At 42.5% G+C, this 17,423-nt stretch overlaps 2 protein-coding genes across 10 annotated transcripts in view; one reads left to right on the plus strand and one right to left on the minus strand.

The window, feature by feature from the left end:
- The window catches only part of LOC138972736 (antistasin-like), a 13,519-nt gene extending 10,162 nt beyond the window's left edge, over nucleotides 1–3,357 (minus strand). For 3 of the 9 annotated variants that reach the window (XM_070345401.1, XM_070345396.1, XM_070345394.1), the window contains exons 1-4: nucleotides 3,201–3,356; nucleotides 1,071–1,166; nucleotides 443–541; nucleotides 104–199 (exon numbers count right to left, since the gene is read on the minus strand). In XM_070345401.1, coding sequence (XP_070201502.1) covers nucleotides 104–199; nucleotides 443–541; nucleotides 1,071–1,166; nucleotides 3,201–3,267 — 358 coding nt within the window. In that variant the 5' untranslated portion in view covers nucleotides 3,268–3,356. Of the gene's footprint in view, nucleotides 1–103; nucleotides 200–442; nucleotides 542–1,070; nucleotides 1,167–2,834; nucleotides 2,855–3,200 lie in introns of those variants that run through there. The other 6 variants (XM_070345399.1, XM_070345398.1, XR_011457732.1 and 3 more) reach the window with 5 other exon arrangements.
- A 7,401-nt stretch (nucleotides 3,358–10,758) lies between these two features.
- LOC138972737 (multidrug resistance-associated protein 1-like) overlaps nucleotides 10,759–17,423 on the plus strand; it is a 58,325-nt gene continuing 51,660 nt past the window's right edge. Inside the window, exons 1-5 of the mRNA XM_070345406.1 lie at nucleotides 10,759–11,211; nucleotides 14,479–14,658; nucleotides 15,344–15,472; nucleotides 15,977–16,105; nucleotides 17,031–17,156. Of these exons, the coding sequence (XP_070201507.1) occupies nucleotides 11,167–11,211; nucleotides 14,479–14,658; nucleotides 15,344–15,472; nucleotides 15,977–16,105; nucleotides 17,031–17,156 (609 nt within the window). The 5' untranslated portion in view covers nucleotides 10,759–11,166. The remainder of the gene's footprint in view (nucleotides 11,212–14,478; nucleotides 14,659–15,343; nucleotides 15,473–15,976; nucleotides 16,106–17,030; nucleotides 17,157–17,423) is intronic.

Consider the following 17,423-nt stretch of genomic DNA (forward strand, 5'->3'; position numbering starts at 1 on the left):
GGAACCGTCAATTGATTTACTGAAGAAATAAAATCCTAGTTTAAAAAGGAGATTGTAATGATGAGGAATGCTTAGACGAGTCAGAAAAGAGAGAAAGACTTACTACATCTGCACTGTCTGCAGCCATTGCTGCCAGTGAAGTACTGCAGTCCGTTTGGACACTTTGGGCACCTCAGAAGTGGGCAGGAAGGCTTACGTCCTGAACATTGACAACATTGTTTGTTTGTTTGTTTGCTTAACGCCCAGCCGACCACGAAGGGCCATATCAGGGCGGTGATAACATTGTTACTAACGATACATTATTCATGACAAATGATCATTATTGATAATGAAGAAAAAAAGGTATAACTGATGGGGAGGGGGGGGGGGGGGTGTGTGCAGTACCAAAACAGTGTATGGTTATGTTAAATTATGCGAGGCAAGAGTAGGAATTGGAACCTACTGCATCTGCACTTTCCGCAACCACTTTGAAGGTCTGCGAAGTTCTGGACTCCGTAACGACAGCTCGACGGGCATTTTATCACCGGGCACACATTTCGCTCTGTACAAGCAGAATTAAACAGGATTGAAGTTTGAAATCCAGAAGGACTTTAAAGTTTAACAGAAGAGAATTGTGTTCTTCTCGGATTCAATCCGTAAAGAAGTCGTCACAATAAGATCTTGAAGTAGTAACAGTTTAACTTCAATTATTAAGAAATGTGGTTTGACATAAAACCATACTAACACACACACATACAAATAAACTCTCTCTCTCTCTCTCTCTCTCTCTCTCTCTCTCTCTCTCTCGATGAAAAGGGCCCAAGGCCTACTCATTAAAACATTCAGACTTCAGACTTCTCTCTCTCTCTCTCTCTCTCTCTCTCTCTCTCTCTCTCTCTCTCTCTCTCTCTCTCTCTCTCTCTATATATCTCTCGCTCTCTCTCTCGCGCGCTTTTTTCTTTTATGTCTCTCTATCATTTTCTATATTCAACTTTAGGAGCACCAACAAATAAGTAAATATTGAGTAGGTTTGCAAGCCTTTAGAGTGGAAACTCTGTACCTATCAATCTCACAACCACATGCTAACTCACCACAGCTGCATACGGGACAACCTCTCTCGTCAATGGACCACACCTGACGGTTGGGCTTGACACACAACTTGCATTCTGTGCACGTGCAGTCCTGAGCTGAGCAACACATTATTATTTTTCAAATAAATTCTAATGCACGCAAAAAAGCAACAAAAAAAACCACACACACACACAAAATACAAGCAATACAAGAGGCGAAGCCTTCAAGGCTCACGTAAGAAATCGACAAACAGTAACACAAACTCAATCACTCCGTCACACACACACACACAGTACACACACACACACACACACACACACACACACACACACACGCACACACACACGCACACACACACACACACACACACACACACACACACACACACACACACACACACACACACACACACACACAGAAAGAGCATAAGTGAAACTGTGCAAGAAAGCGAGACACTAGATCTAGATCTGTCTGTCTGCAGGTAGCCTACTTACAGGACACGACTGCCAAATAGTCTCGGCCCGCTCAAAATAACAATCACCGAGACTTTCAGTAATTCCATCGCGTGACGTCTAACCCTCGTACGTCATAATGTGACGTCAATGTAATATGACGTCTTCAAATGTTAAAGTTTCTACCACAGACATACATACATACATACATACATACATACATACGCACGCACGCACAGACAGACAAAAGTTAGCATCGCATAGGCTACACTTCGTGAGCCAAAAACAAGGTAAATCATATTCCTAATGACATGCTTTTTAATATAGAATCTGCAATAACTTCTGATCGGCTTCATTTATGTTTCGGTTAGTCTCAATTGTTCTCGAAAGGCTTGACAATTAAACATAGACTGTTAGCGCAAACATATCGTATAGGGCACTTACAGCACAGACTACCTCCGAAATTGAGTCAAGTAAATAATCATATAACACCACATTATTATTTGTCTGTTCTGTGTTTCGATCGTCAACTTTAATAATGGAGGTTCCAGTTAACGTTTCACTTTTTCTAGTCATGCGCCCTATTCACGTTTTTGTTTTATCTAATTGTGACCCTCCACCACGGATTGAGTCGCATGTCACCTTTGCAAGATTTTCATGTTTTTACATGTTTCTAAATAGTTTTTTTATGCTCTATCCAGTGGTGAAAACCGTTTTGGAAATGAGCGAAAACTGTTTGAGTTATAAGCCTGTGACTAAGGTGACCCTCACACTGTTACAAGACACTCTCCGGACTTATTTTAAGCCTAGCGCAGAACCGCGCGAGGTGACATGCAGCTCTTGTCGTGGTGGAGGGTCACAATTATCTTCTTTGATTCTGAGGATTGTTTTTCAGTCTATCATTGGTTGCAGAATGTCTTCAAGTTCTTCATCCGGTCAGGTTGCTGTCAACTAGAAGCCGAGAAATTGTGACGTTTTTACTGCAGAAGGGCGAGCTATGTATTCATGTACAAGTACGTGTAAGAACGATTACAAAAATATACTTCCTCGTGTCATGAACTGTTCATATTGGTTGTAAAGCAAGCAATCAAAGCATTTCTACAAGTCTTTGGGACTGTGTAGGTATACTGGTAATTATACAAAACCACGTAAAACAACCGTCGACACAACTCAACAATCGACACATCGAAGACACCTCCGCAAGAACATCTAACCGGACATGAGGGTCCGTATCCCCATTCACGGTTGTTATTTAATTCTTTATTCATTTTCTGTTCTGCCTGGTTTTCCTCACAATCTCGTATAAACAACGTAACAATCTCATGATCAAACCATTGAGCGGGCGGAGATGTAGCTCAGTCGGTAGCGCGCTGGATTTGTATCCAGTTGGCCGCTGTCAGCGTGAATTCGTCCCCACGTTCGGCGAAAGATTTATTTCTCAGAGTCAACTTTGTGTGCAGACTCTCCTCGGTGTCCGAACACCCCCGTGTGTACACGCAAGCACAAGACCAAGTGCGCACGAAAAAGATCCTGTAATCCATGTCAGAGTTCGGTGGGTTATAGAAACACGAAAATACCCAGCATGCTTCCTCCGAAAGCGGCGTATGGCTGCCTAAATGGCGGGGTAAAAACGGTCATACACGTAAAAGCCGTGGGAGTTTCAGCCCATGAACGAACAAACAATCAAACCATTGATACCTTTGGTGCTCGCAGCCAGAAAGCACAGGACACATAGCACGACAAACATCCGACAAAAAGAGAACATTTTGAACAGAACGTAGGCTAATTTGAGTCTGGATTGCGACCCCCTTTTATAGAAACAGCTTCAGGGAAGTTGCACTTTGACAGAAACACGCCTGTCACTCATTTACTTTTACAAAAATCTTACTCTTTTATGGAGATATTTTATTTTCAATTCTTTGTCACGTAAATATTCAGTAGCTTTTTCCCCAGGGTTACGTAAACACTTCAAACTTCTCCGAGTGAGAACAAATTCTTTGCGCTCATCCTTGACAAGAAGGGTCGCTTCGCCCACTGCTCACGACAACTAGTGTGTGCATGTACTCAGACCACAATCACATAATACGAGAAACCGAGCAAATAAATATGTAGTTCAAATTCAGCATAGGTTTTGCTACAGATTGTTGGAAATGAAAAGTGTATTTACATAATGTCAGCCGCGAGCATACAAAAGGTATCAAGCTTTCTGAGGACTTAAAAGGATATGAAACTTAATGTACATTGGGTGCTTCATTCAACCTCGACCGATCTTAAGAGTTTGAAATTGAATGTTTTGTGCCATTCAGAGTTGAAGACTCTTCTTCAAACTGTGTGTTGGGGTGAGTAACTGAAGACGAATGGGAATAATAATACAAACGGATGTATGCACGCGCCCATGCGTACGCCCAGACACGACTCTGTATTACATTTTGTACTACCGGCAATGAGGTTAAAGGCGCAGTAAGCCTCCCGTAAACCATCACTGACGGATACTGTCAGGCTTTTACATACAGTACAAACACCCTTCCATTTGAACGCTCACCAAACGGGAACATCCTAGGTGCCCTACGTAAAGAGCGAGCGATTTTCAAAGAATTAATTTTGCGGAGAGAGTGTCAGAGACAATCGGACCGTGGTGTGTGTGTGTGTGTGTGTGTGTGTGAGTTGGTGAGGAGGTGAGACAAACACGCGCACATCAGGGGACGCTATCCACGCTAGTCATAGATGGATCGGTGCTGCGTTGTGTCCCCTCTTTTTGTTTCATTTTTACATTTAGTCAAGCTTTGACTAAATATTTTAACATCGAGGGGGGAATCGAGACGAGGGTCGTGGTGTATGTGTGTCTGTCTGTGCGTGTGTGTGTGTGTGTGTGTAGAGCGATTCAGACTAAACTACTGGACCGATCTTTATGAAATTTGACATGAGAGTTCCTGGGTATGAAATCCCCGAACGTTTTTTTCATTTTTTTGATAAATGTCTTTGATGACGTCATATCCGGCTTTTCGTGAAAGTTGAGGCGGCACTGTCACGCCCTCATTTTTCAACCAAATTGATTGGAATTTTGGTCAAGCAATCTTCGACGAAGCCCGGACTTCGGTATTGCATTTCAGCTTGGTGGCTTAAAAATTAATTAATGACTTTGGTCATTAAAAATCTGAAAATTGTAAAAAAAAATAAAAATTTATAAAACGATCCAAATTTACGTTCATCTTATTCTCCATCATTTTCTGATTCCAAAAACATATAAATATGTTATATTTGGATTAAAAACAAGCTCTGAAAATTAAATATATAAAAATTATTATCAAAATTAAATTGTCCAAATCAATTTAAAAACACTTTCATCTTATTCCTTGTTGGTTCCTGATTCCAAAAACATATAGATATGATATGTTTGGATTAAAAACACGCTCAGAAAGTTAAAACAAAGAGAGGTACAGAAAAGCGTGCTATCCTTCTTAGCGCAACTACTACCCCGCTCTTCTTGTCAATTTCACTGCCTATGCCGTGAGCGGTGGACTACGAGTATACGGTCTTGCTGCGTTGCATTGCGTTCAGTTTCATTCTGTGAGTTCGACAGCTACTTGACTAAATATTGTATTTTCGCCTTACGCGATTTGTTACATTTAGTCAAGCTTTGACTAAATGTTTATTATAGACGGGGAATCTAGACGAGGGTGGTGGTGGTGGTGGTGTGAGTGTGTGAGTGTGTGTGTGTGTGTGTGTGTGTGTGTGTGTGTGTGTGTGTGTGTGTGTGTGTGTGTGTGTGTGTGCGTGTGTGTGTGTCTGCGCGCGTATGTGCATGCATTTGTGTGCGCGTGTGTGTGTAAGAGAGAGAGAGAGAGAGAGAGAGAGAGAAAGAGAGGGGGAGAGAGAGAGGGAGAGAGAGAGAAAGAGAGGGGGAGAGAGGGAGAGAGAGATTATTTATTTCCTTATAGGCCATAGGCCCCTGGAAAGGGGGTAATATATACAGTGACAACTTTGTGTGCGTGTGTGCGTGTGTGTGTGTGTGTGGGTGGGAGAGAGAGAGAGAGAGAGAGAGAGAGAGAGAGAGAGAGAGAGAGAGAGAGAGAGAGAGAGAGAGAGAGAGAGAGAGAGAGAGAGACAATGACAATGACAATGACAAATCTTTATTTTTAGAGGGTCGGACAAGAATAAGCATAGATATGCTTTTTTGCATCTGGTCCTCGGCCTAAAACAGGACTAAACTATTTTACTACAACTATGACTTGGGGGAGAAAAAACAAGTCGCGTAAGGCGAAAATACAATATTTAGTCAAGTAGCTGTCGAACTCACAGAATGAAACTGAACGCAGCAAGACCGTATACTCGTAGCATCGTCACTCCAACGCCCGTGGCAAAGGCAGTGCACGTGGAATTGACAAGAAGAGCGGGGTATTCGTTGCGCTGAGAAGGATAGCACGCTTTTCTGTACCTCTCTTCGTTTTAACTTTCTGAGCGTGTTTTTAATCCAAACATATCATATCTATATATTTTTGGAATCAGGAACCGACAAGGAATAAGATGAAAGTGTTTTTAAATTGATTTCGAAAAAAAATAATTTGATAATAATTTTTATATATTTAATTTTCAGAGCTTGTTTTTAATCCAAATATAACATATTTATATGTTTTTGGAATCAGCAAATGATGGAGAATAAGTTAAACGTAAATTTGGATCGTTTTATAAATTTTTTTTATTTTTTTACAATTTTCAGATTTTTAATGACCAAAGTCATTAATTAATTTTTAAGCCACCAAGCTGAAATGCAATACCGAACCCCGGGCTTCGTCGAAGATTACTTGACCAAACTTTCAACCAATTTGGTTGAAAAATGAGGGCGTGACAGTGCCGCCTCAACTTTCACGAAAAGCCGGATATGACGTCATCAAAGACATTTATCAAAAAAATGAAAAAAACGTTCGGGGATTTCATACCCAGGAACTCTCATGTCAAATTTCATAAAGATCGGTCCAGTAGTTTAGTCTGAATCGCTCTACACACACACACACACAGACAGACAGACAGACAGACACACGCACATACACCACGACCCTCGTTTCGATTCCCCCTCGATGTTAAAATATTTAGTCAAAACTTGACTAAATATAAAAATGGTCACATAAAAACATCATTAATGGTAGAACATATAAGTTTATGTACATGCAGTGCATTATATAGATGCATTGTAGATCATAAGGTAGTGTTCAAAACCGGGTGTAAAGCAATAAAGATAAGCGCAAAGTAAGCATACTTTGCAACAAAACATTAGCTCGACAAAACAATGTATTACAGAGCCAAATCTTCGTGATTTTGTCACAAATAAACCATAATTCCGATGGTATTATGGTAAACCATATTTCCGATGATAACAGAGAGAGAGAGAGAGAGAGAGAGAGAGAGAGAGAGAGAGAGAGAGAGAGACAGAGAGAGAGAGAGAGAGAGAGAGGGAGAGAGGGAGAGAGAGAGAGAGAGAGAGAAACATTGAAACATTGAAACATTGAAACATTGAACTTTATTACAGGAAAGATAGCATTAGGTCCGTAGGACCTTTCTTACAGCTAGTCCTGATCTAAGCAAAATGGTTATAATCGAAATGGGAATACATAGGAACAAACTTTTATGATGAAACGCAGACACACGCAATAATAGTAATATAAGAATAAGATCATTTTTTATCGACATGTGATATACAGATATACAACCATACATTATCAGAACACACACACACACATATATATACACGCACACGCACACGCACACACACACAGAAGATCAACTAACTTATAAGGCAAGCCAACATAACACGACACACTAACCAAATAAAGGATCAGGTAGCAAAGTTAAAAAAAAAAAAATAAATAAATAAAAAAAATAAAAAATAAAAAAATAAAAAACCCGTTCATGACCTAATATATACCATCTTAGATTATGAAGGAATCACCATGCCAATATAAAATGCAGTAATACTATCTTAGATACTAGAAGGAGTAATACACGAGAATGTATTCTTATCACACCAAGTTGACGCAAGACACATACATGCACATTTTCAGAAGGATAAAAGGCACACATACGTTTGAGCAACCAGGCACATTACATTAAAGTGATGTTTGAATGTATTTTTGCAGATGTGTTTTGAATGTTTTAAGGTTACTGGTCGATTTTAAGCATGTAGGTAGGGAGTTCCAGACATAAGCTCCCGAGTATGAAAGACTAGTTTTAAATATGTCAATGCGTGGCTTCGGGCAGGCCAGATTATGCTTGAAAGTGGAATACCGAGAAGGTGTTGATTGAAACAAGTGAGTTAGATATTCGGGTGCTTGGTCATGTAGGATCTTGTGCATGAAAACTGATTTATTAAATAAAAGCTGTTGTTTAAGTTGAGGTATATTGAGGGCTGTCAGTTTTGCGTCAGTAGTTAGTGATGGGTCAGGCAGAATGAGTTTAGCTGACCTACGATGACGAGAATTTATAGTTTTGAATAATGCATCACTACAGCCATCCCAGATGACAGAGGCATAATCAATGTGAGGTTTGATGTGGGCGTTGTAGAACATTTTTCGGGCGTCTAAAGTTATGACTGACTGAAGTTTTGAAAGTAGGAATAAATTTCTTGAAACGCGTTTACACAGATGTTCAATGTGGGAATGCCACCTAAGCTTATCATCGATAATCACGCCTAGCAGTTTGTGTTCGCTAACCTTTTCTATTGAGTTTCCGTTGATGGTGAGATCTAGTGAGAGGGGGGACAACTGATGCTTCTGGCGCGTTGTAATTACCATTGATTTAGATTTCAGAGGGTTTAGGACCATGTTGTTTTCAGAGCACCATTGTGAGATGTCTCTAAGGGTGTGCTGAAGAGATTGTTGAATATTTTCAAGACGTCTATTTTGTGTCCGTAGTGTTGTGTCATCAGCGAGCATGTGGCATTCTACTGAGTTGTCAGAGAAGTGAAGTGGAAGGTCATTAACGTAAATACAGAAAAGAATAGGACCTAAGACAGAGCCCTGGGGTACTCCATATAACACGGACTCCTCTCTTGAGTACGCACCATGTACATAGACTTGTTGCGATCGGTTTTCAAGGAAAGACTGAAAGAAAGACAGAGAGTCAGATCCATTGAGATATAGTGATAATTTGTTGAGGAGAATTTTATGATCAACGAGGTCAAAGGCCTTAGAAAAATCTAAGTATACGACCCCAGAGAGCTGGGAGGAATTTATGGCTGACAGACATTTGTCTGTCAAAAGCGAGAGCGCAGTAGAACATGAGTGGTTACTGCGGAAACCAGACTGCAAGGGGTGGAAAAGGGCCAAACGGTCCATGTATTTTGTGAGATTAATGTGAATATGTCTTTCAAGAAGCTTTGATAGTACTGAGAGTAAGGAAATAGGGCGGTAGTTGCTAATATCAGAAGTGTTTTTGGATTTGGGGAGAGGAATAACTTTAGCTTTCTTTAGTGCTTGCGGAAAGGTGTTGCGCTGTATGCAGAGATTAAAGATATATGTGAGAGAGTCAACTGTGTAAGGAAGGGAGAGTTTTAATAAGTGGTTGCTGATTTCATCAGGTCCTGAAGATTTTTTGTTCTGAAGTTGTGAAATCAGTCGTCCTAATTCGTGCACTGCAATGGGTGGGATTTGAAAGGGTGCTTTATTCGCCGTCTTTTGTTTGCAGTAGAGGGATAGATTGTCAGAGTTGTTGGGAGAGGCATTGTCAGGGTTGCTAAGAGAGGTAGCTACAGACGAAAAGTGAGAGTTAAAGATGTCTGGCGTCAAGTGACGGGGGATCTGGGTGGAGTTAGAGGTGGAACCTCTGATGAGTGAATTTAGTGCACGCCAGATCTGCGAGATATCCCGGTTATTCTCAACGAGTTTATTAAAGTAAGCTTTCTTTGAGTCACGAACCATGTTTTTTAACCTATTTCTAGCTGTTTTATAATCTTGGAACTGTTTAGTTTTTTTTAACAGGTCACGCTGATCCATGGCTTCAGTTATTTTATTGGACATCCAGGGTGGAAGTTTAGGATGTTTTACTCTCATTTTCTTTATAGGTGCGTGCTTGTTTATTATAGGTAGTAGGGTGTCATACCAACATTCTAATGCTTGATCAGGGACCGTGTGGTTGAAAACTTGGTCAAATCGTGCTACGTTGAGATCGGACAGGAAGGCAGACAGGGAGACAGACAGACTCAGGTGAGAAGTTGAACCAATCCCCGGGCTTGGCAATACCGTTATGTAAGCTTTACAGACTTATAAAAAGCTATATAATAGTACCCATAATCAATGAGGCTAGAACCTAACCGGTTCTTACTCACTCACTTACATAACAACAGAGTGGATTGCACTATACACACATAGTCCGGTTGGGTGTTTAAATGTGTGTGTGTATGTATGTGTGTGTGTGTGTGTGTGTGTGTGTGTGTGTGTGTGTGTGTGTGTGCATGCATTTGTGTGCGCGCGTGTGTGCCGGTGTGTGTGTGTGTGTGTGTGTGTGTGTGTGTGTGTGTCTGCGCGCGTATGTGTGCATGAATTTGTGTGCGTGTGTGTGTGTTAGAGAGAGATAGATAGAGAGAGAGAGAGAGAGAGAGAGAGAGAGAGAGAAAGAGAGAGAGAGAAAGAGAGAGAGATGATTTATTTCCTTATAGGCCATAGGCCCCTGGAAAGGGGGTAATATAATTATACGGTGACAACTTTGTGTGCGTGTGTGTGTGAGTGTGTGTGTGTGTGTGTGTGTGAGAGAGAGAGAGAGATGGAGAGGGAAAGAGAGATATCGACGATAGACAGACAGACTGACAGACAGACAGGCAGACGGGCAGACATACATACAGACAAACAGTCGGACAGACAGGCAGATAGACATACATACACAATGTATAAGAGAAGTAAAACCAAACCTTTAGCAATACCTTCATGTAAACTCTACAGATTCAAATTGGTTCGTAATAACCAAACCGGTTCTGACGCATTCTCGTATATAAGCGCCGAGTGGACTGCAGTAAACACACTCAGTCCAGTAAACCCTTACTCGACCAATACGTTCACCGAGCCATACAAACAAAATAACGGGCACTGGACAAGCATGCCCAGTCATACTAAATCAGTATCAGATGACTCGGCAACTTTTTCCTGCCAGCGAACCTGTCGAGGCTTATTAGTCTCACTGCTCTCCTCTGGGATAAAAGCGTGGTTCGCTTGAACTGAATGAAAGGATATCAAGTTGACCCTTCGGTAGGCAGTGTGTATAGATCGTTAACACAAGGACTCTATGGCTATGGCTGTGTGAGTGAAATGTGGTGTGAGTACAGGTTTCATAGCTGCTTTGCTCAGGATGAAAGAATAAGAAAGGGTAAAGCATGAGAAGAACAAAGAGAAAAAATCACGTTCTCTCCGTCGTGTGGTAAACATACTGAGCAAGGCTAATTCGCTTTCTGTGTCGACATAACTTGCGACCTTAGTTGTATGAATTGTGCTCAAGAAGAGAGGGAGAATCAAACGAGCTTTTTCCTCTTGACCCGAAATGAGTTATGTGATAAACACGGCATACAGACCTTTTGACTAGCTAAGTGACTGAGGAATTTGTCGCCTGTTCAATCGGGAAAACATTGTCAGTGTCAAATTCAAGGAACACAGCACCTCGCTTTTTCAAAAACTGAGCGACAGCCATGGATGATTCTTTCTTCGAGTTTTGCGGAAACAGTTCTGTATTTGTGAGTACGCATTATTACTTGTTGCATTTGAAGTTTCGTTCTGTCAGTATGGTTGAAAGCATGGCACACCGTTTTCAGGAGATACAACACACAGGCATAAAGACACAGACACTGACACAGACACACACACTGCCACGCGCGCGCACACTGGCACAGACACACACACACACACGTATGTACACTCAGACAGACATACATACACACACACACACAGCCACAAACACTAACACTAACACACACACAGCCACAAACACTAACACACACACACACACACACACACCGGCAGACACAGACACTGACACACACACACACTGACACGCGCGCGGACACAGACATACATACACACACACACACACACACAAACTCTGACACACACATGCACACATACATACACACACACACAAACGCGGCACACACACACACACACACACACTCACACACAGCCACAAACACACACACAACAAACACAAAATAAAAAAATAAAACAGTAAAACACACACACACACACACACAAACAAGCCTTTCCCCCAAATGAGTTGTGTGATAAGCAGAGACAGACTGTTTCAGTCTACGTGCTGAGTGACTGTAAAACACACACAAAATCAGCAAATCAGCAGAGTGTGCGAGTGTCGTAATATACACATGTACTGAAAGGATAAGCTCGTTCGTTGTAACTTTAGGACTCATTCAGCTTGATGACAGAAGCGTGGAATGTTAAGGGTCATGGACCCGTGCTTCTCTTTCTATTTTCTATAGGCACCTGGAGTGGCTGCTCCGCCTGGCGTTTTTGAAACTAACTCGGGGCAGAGACATACATGTCTAGCTGCTCGGGGTCACTTTATTTACTCAGATGACTTGACATTTCCCAGAATTGTATGGATCGACACGAAACTGAAAGAACATTGCTTTGTGAGTGAGTGAGTGAGTGTGAGTGAGTGAGTGTGTGTGTGGGTGTGTGTGTGTGTGAGTGTGTGTGTGTATGTGAGTGTGAGTATACTATGTGTCAGTGTGTGTGTACATATGTGTGTGTGTATGATTGTGTGTGTGTGTGTGTGTATTATGTGTCTATGTGTGTGTATGCGTGTGTGTGTGTGTGAGTTGTGTGTGTGTTGTGTGTGTGTGTGTGTGTGTGTGTGTGTACTAGACCCATCGTGTGCCTGATGTCCTGTCCATAAAATGACCACAACCTAGTCCCCCATTCAATTCTCACCCCATCCCCAGCGAGTTGATGTCCTGACAGTGCGTTACTGTTACGCCACACGAACATTTTGTGGAGATTACCGTCATGCGCCTCCCATAACTAATCCCTACCCCACTCACCGTATGTCCACGTCTTTGGGGCGCCAGGCCCTATTTAGTACAGCAAACGTTATCACTGAAATACCTGCGTGTGACTCTTTTGCACCCAACTGGAGTAAACTGCGTTTCCAATGTGTGACTTTCTTGCACTGGGTCAACCTCACAGTCGTTTGGACACACACACTGACACAGGCAGCCACACACGCACACGTTAACACACACACACACACACACACACAGATACACGTACACACACAAACACCGCACCATACACACACTGACACATAGTGTACACACACACACTGACACACACACACAGGCACACACACACACACACACGCACTCACACACAGACAGAGACACACACACATACACACACACGCACTCACACACACACGCACTCACACACAGACACACAGACACACACTCACACACCCACACCCACCTGTGATTGTATCGACCTCCACTCTTGTGCAATTCGCTATCATTTAACCGGCACGATAATGAAAAGCTGTATACAAAAACTAAAATAGGTTAATTAATGAGGTACAACCTTGGAGAAGTGCCTTTGAATAAACTGGGTCAGATTGTAGTGTCCTCGTCTGTGTTTGTTGTCCTGGGGCTCACGTTGGGGTCATACACTTGTGTCAGACAGACAGACATGCATACTCAAACACACGCACACACACACGCTAACATACACACACACACACACACACACACACATACACACACACTAACACGAACACACATAGCCTAACACTAACACTAACACAAATGCACAGCACGTCTACCTTTGTCTTTATCTACCGCCTATTGCCAACAAAATCAAATACAAAACAAACAAATCTACCCAGAGCATCCAAGCTCTCCAAGGAGATAACAGAGTTCTGCCGTGCAGTAATGTCCCTGAATAAACTTACTCCCCAGGCTTTGTATATATGCGCGTGTTATAATGTTAGGAGACTTGATGAGGAGGTGAGGCAAACACGCGCACATCAGGGGACGCTATCCACGCTAGTCATAGATGGATCGGGGCTGCATTGTTTCCCCTCTTGTTTAGTGTCCACACCTAGTTCCTTGCTTTTATCGGTATTCTTCAGCTTTAAATACAATAAACCCTCTACGCAACTTTGTGTTATTAAATATGTACTGTATTTAATATGTCGACAGAACCTGAGACTACTAGTGGACAGCGCGTGGTCGCAGTTTCACGAAATGTGCATAGCCAAATATGTATTTATTTATATTAGTTAGCGTTAAAAAGTAATAAATCCAGAATGTAATATTGCACAGTAAAACGTGTTGTGTATTCAATATGTTGACAGAATCTGAGTTTGCTGGTGGACATGGAGTGTTTGTTTGTGTGTTTGATTGCTTAACACCCAGCCGACCACGAAGAGCCATATCAGGGCGGTGCTGCTTTGACATATAACGTGCGCCACACACAAGACAGAAGTCACAGCACAGGCTTCATGTCTCACCCAGTCACATTATTCTGACACCGGACCAACCAGTCCTAGCACTAACCCCATAATGCCAGACGCCAGGCGGAGCAGCCACTAGATTGCCAATTTTAAAGTCTTAGGTATGACCCGGCCGGGGGTTCGAACCCACGACCTCCCGATCACGGGGCGGACGCCTTACCACTTGGCCAACCGTGCCGGTACATGGAGTGTCCGCAGTTCACACCATGTGCATAACCACATATAATTTGTTGTTATAATCAACAATCCACAGCTTTAAAAGCAATAAATCCAGAATGTAATATTGCACAGTTAAACGTGTTGTGTAATATGTTTGTAGAACCTCAGTCTACTAGTGGACAGCGAATGGCCGCAGTTCACGACAGTGTGCATAGCCAAATATTAATTTCTTATTATTAATATCCTTCAGCTTTAAAAGCAATACATTCTGAATGTAACTTTACACTGTTTAATGTGAACTGTATTCAATTATGTTTTGTAGAATCTGAGTCTACTAGTAAACAGCGAATGGCCGCAGTTCACGTCATGTTTCCGCAACTCTGTGTTGGTGTGGGTGCCGTGTGGGTGGTTGTGGCTGACCCTACCTGTCTACCTGTACTACCTGCAACACCTGTCCAGCAGGCACGCTCTACCTGTCAGGATCCTCAACACGCTCAAAACGGTGAGGGATAGACACACTCGGGAACAGAAGATATTCGGAAATAACTCCCGTCAGGTTTGTATTGGGTTTGAAAAGTGAGTAGGCCTACTCTTGCTTTTATTGAGCGTGCTCCTGGTCCACGTACTTGAGACACACCCCTCGTTAGTGACTGGCCAATACTGTCACGTGGAAGTTTGCCTCAATAAAAGCAAGCGTGATAACTCTTTCACAGCCTATACAAACCCGACAGAGTTGTTTCGGAACATCGACTGTTGTTATGTTGATTACAGTCATTGGTATTACTGCTGCTTACAATAAGAACAGAATACATAGGACTCGTCGACGACGACTTTCATGATGATTATCAGAAGAACGACGATGAGATAAGGAGGGGAACGATTATAATGATGATGTCAATGGTACGTTCATTAGAATGCCTCAGTTCACAAGAAAGGCATTTATCCAGTGTCCTTTTTTGTCTATTTTTCTTGAGCTTGACCTTAATTACGTTGGTCATGGTCGTGCTGCGTTGCATGGACTAACACCTTCAGGTCTTGTAGTGGTGACGATGATGATGATGATGGTGGTTGTGTTGATGGTGATGATGATGATGATGATGATGATGACGATGATGATGATGATGATGGTTGTGTTGATGATGATGATGATGGTTGTGTTGATGATGATGATGATGACTATCTTTCAGTTTCTCAGTTTACTACTCATCCTTATCTCTGCAACACAGCTGATCAGTGAAGTGTCCGACGACAGAAATGACGACAGTCCTGTTGCCAACGTCATTTACGTGTCGTCGGCTGTAAAAATGGTCACTTTCGTGAGTAAACCTTTTCTTCAAACATTACTCCCCAGTTGTGTGCTACAAGTTGTATGTCCGATCCGTCAGACTATATGATCGGTCAGACTATATAAGATCGGTCAGACTATATCTACTGTGGAACTACAAGGTTTGGCAACTTTTGTATCCATTTGGGTGCAAGAGTGTTTGTGTGTGTGTGTGTGTGTGTGTGTATGTGTGTGAGTGTGTGTGTGCGTGCGTGCGTGCGTGTGTGTGTTTGTGTGTGTGTGTGTATGTGTGTGTGTGCGTTTGTGTGTGTGTGTGTGTGTGTGTGCGTGTGTGAGTGTGTGTGTGTGTGTGTGTGTGTGTGTGTGTGTGTGTGTGTGCGCGCTCGAGCGTGCATGCGAGTATGTCTGCGTGTTTATGTACCTATTTGAGAAATTGAGATGCTGTACTTGTGTGCATGCGTGAATGCGTGTGTCAGTGTGCAACTTCACAAGCACATGGAGCCAACTTTGATCTGCAAACGGCCGGCATTTTCAGCTTCTGTCGAGTGTACTGGTGCAGCGAGAGCGACGTAAAGGTGTGGTGACGTCAGGCGTGCTGTGGCTCTTCTGGTTCTCTCTCACCATAGCTGGCATCGTCCCCTTCTACACCATCATCATTCAGAAGGTCCGTATGGCTTACAAGACTGTTACCATAGATACTAGTTACAGCCATGGTCTGTAGAATACAACCAGACTCCGCGGGCTTTTAACTCTTGGATTGAAATAACACGTATCACACTCGTACTTTTTCAACAAAAATATTTCTGACAAGGGAAACAACCGCTGTATATTGCCTTTTCGCTTGCAGCAAATTGATTGCTTCCCCTGGTGTCTGAATTCTCAGTTTCTGCTCTGGCTGATTGATTTTGCTTGTTTGCAATGATTTTTTGACTGATTTTGTCTTTTACAATCCAATTTCACTGGGAGTCAGCGTGTCTCATTTGTACGATCTTAACTTGGAGATTTGACATCTTCTTCTCGATCGCTCAGCTTTGATATGAAATGTATCATGTGCAGATCAGCGTGAGTTCGATCCCAGGTTCGGCGGAAATTTATTTCACAGAGTCAACTTTGTGTGCAGACTCTCTTCGGTGTCCGAAACTCCCCCCGTGTACACTACATTGGGTGTGCACGTTAAAGATCCCACGATTGACAAAAGGGTCTTTCCTGGCAAAATTGCTTAGGCACAGTTAATAATTGTCTACCTATACCCGTGTGACTTGGAATAATAGGCCGTGAAAGGTAAATATGCGCCGAAATGGCTGCAATCTACTGGCCGTATAAAATTTCATCTCACACGGCATCACTGCAGAGCGCCTAGAACTGTACCCACGGAATATGCGCGATATAAGACTCATTGATTGATTGAGATCCTGTCTTGTCAAGCCTGTCAATAGTTCTTGTATCCATGAAAAACACACACTCCAGCAGAAAACACTTTGTTTTAACAATATTTTTCGTCGGTTTGTTTGTTTGTTAACACTAAAGCAAATATACTTTACTAAACGTGTTTACTTACATATTCAATTATTATTATTTTTTTTAAACAGGAGTACACTAAGTCCCTTGTGCAATTCGCTCTGTTCTACGTGTACTACGCTACAGTCCTGCTGCAGTTGTTACTGCACAGTTTTGCCGACAGACAGGACACCCACGGCTACCAGCTTATTGGAAAGGTGGGTGAGAGAGAGAGAGAGAGAGAGAGAGAGAGAGAGAGAGAGAGAGAGAGAGAGAGAGAGAGAGAGAGACAGACAGGCAGACAGACAGGCAGACAGACAGGCGTCCGACCAGCCAGAGACGTGGCGTGAACATGCGTGGGTGCGTGCATGCGTGCGTGTGTGCGTGCGAGAGAGAGAGAGAGAGAGAGAGAGAGAGAGAGAGAGAGAGAGAGAGAGAGAGAGAGAGAGAGAGAGAGAGAGAGAGAGAGAGAGAGAGGCGTACAG

The sequence above is a fragment of the Littorina saxatilis genome, linkage group LG8, assembly GCF_037325665.1.
Source record: "Littorina saxatilis isolate snail1 linkage group LG8, US_GU_Lsax_2.0, whole genome shotgun sequence".
NCBI classification, from domain to species: domain Eukaryota; kingdom Metazoa; phylum Mollusca; class Gastropoda; order Littorinimorpha; family Littorinidae; genus Littorina; species Littorina saxatilis.